Source organism: Pholis gunnellus (genome assembly GCF_910591455.1).
Source record: "Pholis gunnellus genome assembly, chromosome: 2".
In the NCBI taxonomy this organism is placed as follows: Eukaryota; Metazoa; Chordata; class Actinopteri; order Perciformes; family Pholidae; genus Pholis; species Pholis gunnellus.
The window spans coordinates 21,813,663-21,823,505 of NC_136536.1; the positions used below are offsets into that span (position 1 = coordinate 21,813,663).

A 9,843-nucleotide genomic window follows, 5' to 3' on the forward strand; every position below is an offset into this window, starting at 1 on the left:
TCAAATCAGAAACACACATTTTAATCGTTTATCATAGAGAATAGTGATTTATTTGTTGAAACAAGCTACCATATGAAATATAGTCTTATGAAAAATAATTATGGGGAATAGCTTCAGACACTAGTTCAACACTAGGAAGCTACATTTGTAACGTTGTACCGTCATTAGTCGTCAGAACCATAGACATGTAAATAAACGTATATGTCTACGGTCAGAGGGTAAGAACCATCCAATGTCTGAACACATTTGTTTTATTTTGAAAGAAAATACAATTCACAACGCGGATGTACCATTCATTCTTTTCTGTTAGCTTGATACTGGACCGGTTACTGTGGTGTTCTACTTGGAGGATCTAGCAATTTCAATTACTTAATTTCTGAACATACCACATATTTTCATGGCCGTCACTTTTTCCGTCGGTGCAGTGGATGTCAGACCGCGAGGCTAATTACGAAGGTAATGCAAGTGTTATTATAATCAGTTAAAGTTAGCTTAAAGACGGCTAACATTTAGCTAAAACTAGCTTTGACATAGAGCTATCTATTCAAAGCTGTGTTAGATATTTTGGCAAAGTTGATAGTAGTTACCTAATTACGTTAGATAGGGGAGTTTTATGAAGCTTCCATAAAAGCCTCCATAACATACCGTCAGGGTAGGAAGTAACGTTGATGTGAATCGTTATTACAGTAACGTTAAAGCACAGAATCTGTTAGCATTGATTCAGTGGTAACGTTATTAGCTAAATCACTGATCACAGTCATCTTCTCTGTTACTGTGTCCTTCCAAATTCAGTCTGCCATTTCACTGAGTCTCTGTTATAAATAGATAGTCACTAAAATATGACTTCAATAGGATCCAGGAAAGGATCCATTGTATTCTTGTGTGATGAGAAAGGATAATGGCATTTTGCAGGAGTGCATCTTTTCATTCTGCTGAAATGTCTTCACTTGATTCCACTTCAAATGAACCATCTTCTTTTTCCTCAGGGGTCTTGGAGGCTTGATGCTGTCCTTTCCTGTCCTGCCCCGTGCCAAGTGTCAGCATGGAGGAAGACACCCTTGAGGCGGCCATCAGTGCCTATGGTGCCCAGCTGCAGCAGGTGGAGTCAGTCCTGTCAGCCGGCCTGGATCCTTCCCAGCAGTCGGACCTGCTCAAACTGAAAGACGACCTTTGTCAGCTGATAGAGCTCACAGAGTCCAGCCTGGTGTCTGTCAAAAAGAGTCGGCTACTGGCCAGCCTCGAGAACGGTGATGGACTGCATGCGTTCACCTCAGAGGCAGCAGCTGACACAAGCGTTCCGAACGGCGGATTGGACGGTGAGATGGCTGCTTTCTACTCTAAACTCGGGGAGTCATCGGGTAGTAGCTCTGATCCTAGAGATGGGGACAATGGGGAGGAAGGTGGGGTAGAGTATGACGAAGAGGAGGCAGAAGAAGAAGATGCACTCAGTGGTACCAAAGTAAGAGCACCCTACCGGACAACATGGGGGACACTGGAGTATCACAATGCCATGGTGATGGGGGCAGAACCGTCAGATGGAGAGGAGGCACAAGTAAGAGTGCTGTACGTCTACCCCACCCAGAAGTCTATGAAGCCCTGTCCTTACTACCTCGAGGACAAATGCCGCTTCCTGGAGAATTGCAGGTAGAGTACCGCTGTTTTGTTTTTTACCCTTGCACATGCAAAAGATTGCTGCATGTTAAAACTTGCTTATTTCTGCCTTCTTTGTAGTAGCAAATACCATCCAGCAAGTGTCACCCATTGTCCACATGATGCAGGCGGACCATAGCAACAGAAAACATAAACAGTGCTGTGAAATGTTGTTTTCTTTGCACTTTTTTATTTTAATAATATCATTGTCTCCGTATTGATCTGCACATTTTTTTGGTGACCCATAGCCGTCTAAAGGCCAGCTCTGAGGCAGAAAGAAACAGTTTTCTAGCCCAGTATGAGCTCCAATGGGCCATATTGGTTGAATCCCTCAATTACTAGTGAACACTCCACTTGTTCTCAGTTATGTTTCCCTTTCCCTTTTTTTTTGAAGGTTTTCCCACGGCGAGGCGGTGTATGTGTCGGAGCTCAGAGAGTTCCTTGAGTTCGACCTCAGTAATCTTGAAGAAGGCTCTTCCTGCTTGGCTCGACACGAGGACGGCATCTGGTACCCCGCCAAAATCAAAGGTATTCCGCTGAGAGGGCCAGTTTTTTGACAATGTATTTTACGGTAAGAATCAGCTGAATGTTTTGCTCACTAAAATGTGTTCTCTCAATTTAGACGTAGACAGTGGTTTCTACACTGTGAAGTTTGACTCGGTGCTGCTGAAAGATGTTGCGCTCGAGGCCGACTGCATTATCCCGCCTTTGAGAGAAGACGACCCGCTCTCCTCTGACTCTGACCTGGACGACACTGGAGATGGACTTGATATGGCTTTTGCAAAAGGTGTCTATGGATTATGTGTTGCCATACCTCTGTAAATCAAAACAGGAGCTCGTCTTACAAATCTTGCAAAAGATGAAATGTGATTTGGGTTTATTTTCATAGAATTGTGGAGGCGAATTATAAGCCTAGTATTCCATTCTACTTGCCAGTAAAGGTTTTAATATTTGAATTAGTTTGAAAGTTGTTTGACAAAGTAACTGACTGTTTCCACTTTGACTTCCACTTGCTACCCAACAGTTATGGACACTGCTGTGGAATCCACAGACGCGGTGAACAGTGCAAACTTTGGTGGCTGGGAGGCTCATACCAGAGGCATCGGATCCAAGCTGATGCTCAAAATGGGCTATGAATATGGGAAAGGTAAGTGCAAGTGCACAACAATAACCACATTTTAGGTTCTGAAGTCATAACGTTCTGTTGTGAACAAATCAACACAAGCTCAGTCATCCGCTGCGATACATTCAATACAAATGTTTCAACAGCTTTTGACACACACACATACACATACACATACATATACATATATTAAAGCTGCAAGCGATGAACGAGACCTCACACCTTCCCACGTGTCGGGGGAACTGGTGGGACGACTACTCGACCCGACACAACAAAACAACTCTACTGAGTGCAGTTATACCGAGTGTACGACAAACGCTTCAGGGGCTATGAAGGGGGGGGGGGGAGCAAACAGTCTCTAATGAACAAGGAACTCTGCTAGCGATTGCTCCCACAAGATTTGGGGCAGATTGGACATTATAGGCTGAAGAAGGAGATGCACTTATGACTTCTGGTGACTAGTAGTTCTCTTGAATACCTATGTTGAATACACTTATTGTAAGTCGCTTTGGATAAAAGCGTCTGCTAAATGACTGTAATTTAATGTAAGATACAATAACTTCTTGTTTTCATGGCGAAAAGGCACGTTTTCATCCGGGTGCTCGGGCCCTAATAACACGTCACATGCAAGCTAAAGCTTTACAACCAGCATAGTGCCTCCGTTGTATTGTCATCCCCTAGCAAGAAGGTCGAGAACCCCCCCCCCCCCCCCCCAAGGCCGACCGGGGCATGTTTTGCATGTTCTGCCCGTGTTCACGGTTCCCCAGGGTTTCCTCCTACCCCAAACACATTCATGCTCGAGTTACAAAATCCTTTCGCCTCTGCCCTTGACCAAAGCATTTAGCCTCAGAACCTGAGTTGGTCCCCGGGCTCTGCACTGTGGCTGCCAGCTGCACCTAAATAGAAGGAAAAAAATCTATAATGCAATACAAGGAGTACCCGCACACCGGAATCACAGCTCCCTTACGCTGAGTGACATTAAAATCATCTTATCACGTTCATACATCGTCCCGACGAGGCAAATGATCAAAAGAACACTCGTGTTGATGGACATACAAGTTCCAACCATGGGTCACCAAAGATGCGATACAGATATCTAACAGTTAAATCTAATGAGCTGGGTGCCATCGGTTGACAAGACATTAGAGGCCAACAAGAGTCATTAAAAAGCATATTTCACGTGTTAAATGTTCATAAAAGTATAACCTAACTGTACCTTTTTAAAATGTATGTTTAAATCTATTGTGCATTGTGTTGCCAGGTGTTTGTTTTGCATACGCTTTCCCCCCGTTGGGTACACGTGTTCCTCTTCCTCGCTCAATCGCTTTTTGTTTTCTCAGGCTTGGGAAAGATGCAGGAGGGTCGAGTAGAGCCAGTCCTGGCCGTGGTTCTACCCAAACGCAGGTCTCTGGACCAGTGTGCCGAGCTCACCCAGAGACGCACCCAGAGCAAGGTCGCCCAAGACGGCACACCGACGGGCCGCCCAAAGAGACGCAGGAAGCCCCGCGCCGCCACCGGAGGGCGCCGTACCGTCTTTGACTTTCTCAACCAGAAGCTAGAAGGCAAGAGCACCGGTACCGCCGAGGAGGGCGCTGCTGCTGCTGCTGCTGCTGCGGCGGCCGCGGCGGCGACAGGGGTGGAGGCTTACAGGGGGGGCAAGAGCACCAAGAGGACTCTGAATGTGAAGCTGTTCCAGGCTGCTGAGAGGGTGTCCCAGACCGAGAGGGAGATCCAGAAACTGACTGAGACACTCAGCAGACAGACGGGCAGGTCAGTACTCACTCCCGTGTTTTGCTCGTTTATTAGGAGAGTACAGACACATTAGCAATCCCATACACACACACACACATACACAGCACTTTAGTTGCTATTTTGAGATGGCTTGGGGGAGTTAAACTGTAAATAAGGTGCAGAAATTGGAGGTTAGACACTTGTTTCCGCGGCTTATTCTGCAAAGTGCATCTAAACCCAGCTTGTCTCCCCACGTCCTAATCCGTTTGTTATTTTGTGTGTGCAAAGGGACGCCTCCAGAGTGAAGCAGCTGGAGGAGAAGCTGTCAGCAGCCCGCCGGCTGCTGGCCCAGCAGAAAACCCAGGAGCTGTCCATCCAGGGAGAGCACCGGAAGGCCGACACGCACAAGAAGATGACTGAGTTTTAAGATCAGTTCTCTCGAAAGACTCTGAGGATAAAGGGAAGCACTGCCTGAAATGAACTTTTATCCGTTGCCTGTCGTCAGTTTTTTTGCTATATATTGTTTAGCATTATTTCTCACCGGCATCATGGATTCGACTCGGCTGCGATGCCTATTTTATGCAGAATGCAGCATTTCTGCTTCTCATTATAATTTTCGAGGACTAAGCAGTTTTATTTTGTGCGAACAGTTGTTTGCTTCCTAATCGAACCCTTCACAATAATGTTCAAAACTAAATTTTATTTGTGATGAACATTTTGTGTATTTTTCTTCATCCACACTAAAACACTGTGTTTGCAGAACCTAATGTTCAATTTTCATTCTTTTTTTTTTTTTTTAACCATACGCCTCTGTAGTGATTTCTCTGCCACCAAATTATTAATGTGTTCTTTTGTTTTACTTTTCGGAGAGAGGTTTCAATAATTCCAGCCAGAGGCTGCTCCAGTGGTAAGTGCAGTATACCTGTACTCGGATGTCTGGCAGACTTTTAAATTACAACCTCGGGAGTTGGGAGACCTTTCCACAGTTCTGAAGTGGAGCCCCTCCATTCGCCCACGCCTCACACACAGCATCTTTGAAGCCACGACCATAACCCCTCTATTAAATAATGAATTTGGAGCGCACCTCGTCTGCTCGTTGATCCGACACACATTGTCCGTAGGCGGTGGGTGGGTTGAGTAGTGACTGCGTCCGCCTCGCTGCACTTCCACCTTCTCAAGTAATGGTTTAAGTTAAGATGTTAGGCAGCTCTAGGTGAGGTCCTTCTTATGAGCAATTTATAATCTTTATGTGGTACAGCATGAAACACAAAACTATTGTATTTGCCGCATATGTTCAACTTTTTCTTTTTTTAATAAAAGGCGTTCCGAAAGAATCAGTAGGGCTTAGAAATGTAAAGTTTAGTGTGACCCTGAGTCCATAAAAGACAGCTGGAGATCTGGTGACCATCAGCAAGTCGCGTTGTCCCCGAAGGAGGAGGAGATAGTAAATACCTCATGTTAAAGCAATCAGCTGGGAGATGCAGTCGCTCTGTAAGCCCTCCTATGAAGTCTCTGGATGGACTCTCGGGCGCAGCAGAGGGCAGCCGCACACACCCCTCGGTGTCCTGAGGGAAGCTCCCGCTCCCGCTCCGTTCTGATGAGTGGCAGCACTTTTAGATTGCCGGTGACTGGAGGGATCACACTGAAATTGCTGATCGTTGTTGAAAAAAAAAGAAGGCAAAAATGCAGCGCGTGTGTTGATTTAATGGGATCCCTCGAGGGTCTGTGCTTCACGCTTTACCCCATTTACGGGTCCCTGGCGGTATCACCCCACAGCCAACAGCAGATTTACTCAGAGAGTGTGTGTGTGTGTGTGCGCGTGCTCAGGTCTAAGTGTTGTCTCCATCCTTGGTCGTCTGTATGCACTGCACACTCCTGCACACGTCTGTCTCGTGTGTGGATTCAGACTGGCCTATTAGGGGAGTTTTCTCTGCTAATCTGCATTTATCAGGACCTGGATTATGTGGTTAAGGAGATGTGATGGGGAACTTGATTGGAAGGCCACCTTGACAGATGTTTTACTCAGGAGTTGACTTTAGGCGGTTCAGCCGTGAGGGTTGCCAGGCTACAGGGGGGACGACCTGTGAAGTAGAGTCGGTCGGGCTTTAGTGTTATTCTACCGGCATTCTCTGTGCTTCCAATTTAGATCGCATTTTCTAATAACTAACTAAGTTGTACGTCTTTGAACTATTCAGCATTTTTGTCTCTGTGTGACAGCCACCGTGAGTAATTGTGGTTCCTGTGGACAGAAGTTCGGTCACAGTCGTTTAGTCTGCAGCGGTTTCACAAATCATGTTTTTTGCTCTTTTGCAGACGAATCGAGATTTGACAAAACAACCTCAGCCGACGATCCAGTTGCTGGAATAGTGTTTTTTTCTTTTTTTACAGCTTACAAACCGCATCACGCAGTGTTTCTAGGATGGAACGGTTGGAGTTTGCTCAGTTGTCATGGAGATGAATCCGTTGACATGCAATCTCAGTAGCCGCTCTGATTTCATCCATTTTTAGCCTCGCCGGCAGCACGACTACTGATTGGCAATGTCAGTCGGTCAGTCGGTACACCGCTTCACACTGGAATACCTCAACCACTGCTAAATGAATTGGTGTGACATTTTGCAGGAACATTTGTGTTCCCCAGAGAATGAAGCCTGATGACTTTGGTGATCTCGTGACTTTTCCTTTGGTGTCAGCAGTTCAACATGTCCCGTTATCCTGTGAAATATCTCATCAACCATATGGATTGGCACAAAGAAAATATTTGTATCTGCAAAAGGGGGGGCCCGTGTAAAAGGTTTGGGAGCCACTGCCACGATATGGTAAATAGTCTACCTGCTTAACATCAGCATGTTAGCTCAAAGTAGGCTACAGACCTTGAAATAGTTTGATAAAACAACCCTAACTAGGTCCACTTTCTAGCTTTTTCTAAGCCTGTCAGCCGCACCAGGCGTCTGTATCGCATGCCTAGAAATTCATCTCCACAACAGCCGAGCAAACTCCTCACGCTGATGATAATTATGCGATGTGGTTCAATCCTTCTGAAACCTAAGATCCAGGCCTGAGAACAGTCATGACCAGTTGCTGACAACTGTCCAGAAATTGCAAACAAACTAGGTTTTGTGGGATTATGTCGGATTATGACTCTATCCTAGCATACACAAAACATGCTGCTCCTTTATTTCAATTTCTACATGGTTCATCAACTCGTGAGAATGCTGACTTTTTGTTATTTTTAGCCCCAGACTTTTAACATTGTATCATATGTAGCCAATATTCATCATCATGTACATATTCACCCCTACAGGGTTCTCCTTTTAAAATGAATCGTCTGGAAACATCAAGAAGCCAGCGGGGGACTGCAGCACATACTAACATACATACAGTGCTTACATCCATAACTAACAGTTTATCAGGAAGCTGTATTACTATCCGGTTCATCGTGTGCCATGCATCTATTCATTTAAGCAAGTCTCCTTGTCTAAGTTCATTATCTTAGTCCTAGCATATGTATCTGCAAAGACGATCCCTTAATTGAAACCAGCATTGAAGGTCCATTTTTCATCAAGGTAAGTGTCACAAAATGACATTTGGTTGTAAATAATAGCTTCTCCTTACTTGCGTGGCATTTGCATTGCTTTCTTGAGGCCGCGGATACAGAGGACCTTTATGGAGCTTGACCACGTGACGTGACCATTTGTAATTTGTATGATTTTATTAATACCAGAGTTTTACATAAATCCCTGCTGAAACGGCACGTCTTATCATATAATGGAAATGTTGTAGTTTAATAAAGACCATCCTCGTTTCTTGTGTTTCCAGGGATAACTGGAAGGACAAATGGAAATGAATATCCGCTCGTACATTATCTTTGCATACAGACAAAAGAATTACTTAAGCTAATTTCTTTTTTATAAAGCTGTGCTTTTAAGTCATTTAAAGTTGCAACAAAGCTGCAATGTATTTCAGACCATCATGCAGCCTTTCTTCTGCAAATGATGTGCTGGATTCAATGAATAAATACACAGCGCTGCAGGTACATCGCCTTGTTTAAAGTGCCGTCTTTCCATATTGTGCTTAATTGCAATTTTCTCCTGTGTGTTTTTTACATAATGATCAATGGTTGGTCCTCTGCTGAGCCAGTGGAAGTACAATAGTTTGTTGAGTTCAAGATGAAGGTCATCACTTTGGGCATTCAGGTGTAACGTTACATGCTTTTAAATCTAATCAAATCGGGGATTTTACCAAGGTGGAGCAGCAGGATGCAGATGGGAACAGGATTAAAGTGGACAAGAGTTGATGACTTGCTGTAAACAGGAATGTAATGCTTTTTGGTTTTTGGTGCACATATTAACAAGTTAGAAACTTAAATAATCCGAAGGCCGTAGCTGCCTCAGTTTTGAAGCTAGAGTGAAGGTGCTGTCATCATATGAAACTACACGACCGATTGGTACCATGTCATGCTAGCTTGCCGGTAAAGGATGCTGAAATTTTAGGCCATATTTTGGCAAGGGAAAACTGGTTTTGCCATTTTGAGCTTCCCCTTTACAGACATGCCCACTTTACAATAATCCCGTGCAGTTTGGGGCAAAAACCATGCGGTTGTTAGAATTCAGTATAAATGTGGTATTTTTGCCTGTTCTAAAAAGGATGTATTTTATTATTTCTGCATCCCAAATTAGTCTCGGAATTGCATACATTAGGTATGACTGGAAAGCTGAAACTCTACTGGATCCAATGAGCTTAATTGTATTCTTGTGTGATGATGTGAGTCCCCATTGTAGCCATGTCACATTGTGAGACCATTTTTTGAAAGTTGACGTCACTATGAAATGACATGTTGTGACCTCTAGGACGATCACAGCCTCAGGAAACTTTGCATCCACAAACTAGAGACCTGTGGCATTTAGAGAACGTATGACTTATCTAGGTATATTGACAATAAGGGGGTTTCACAGAAGAAGACAGAAGCACTTGACATTCAATCTGCAAAAAATGCAATTCTTACAGAAATCTCCAAATGTCAAACGTTTTTTTAATACCACATCACAGCATGGAATTTTCTGTGGTGTTCCTGAAGGTCTTGGTATCAATATGTGGTATTTTGGAGGGATTATAAATCATGTTGATCAATTCCCGAGTAGTACATTCTTTTTTTTATTAATTTAGCTCCAAATATGTGTCAGAATTGGTATCAATCCCAAAAAACAGCTTGTAAGACATAAAATAGCATGGCAATCGCCATCATATAATCCCATCATCATTGTATAAGCCCCTTTACTCTCTATATGACGAGAACAATTTAACACCCTGAGCCGCAGCTCAAAAATGATCTTTGGGTTCTC

At 44.1% G+C, this 9,843-nt stretch overlaps 1 protein-coding gene across 1 annotated transcript; it reads left to right on the plus strand.

Moving 5' to 3' along the window:
* The first annotated feature begins 316 nt into the window (after positions 1-316).
* On the plus strand, positions 317-5,372 carry zgpat (zinc finger, CCCH-type with G patch domain). The gene is made up of 7 exons (XM_079180202.1): positions 317-456; positions 987-1,644; positions 2,045-2,178; positions 2,273-2,437; positions 2,675-2,797; positions 4,114-4,543; positions 4,793-5,372. The coding sequence occupies exons 2-7, from the start codon at positions 1,043-1,045 to the stop codon at positions 4,929-4,931; spliced, it is 1,593 nt and encodes a 530-aa protein (XP_079036328.1). The 5' UTR covers positions 317-456; positions 987-1,042; the 3' UTR covers positions 4,932-5,372.
* Positions 5,373-9,843: the final 4,471 nt, after the last annotated feature.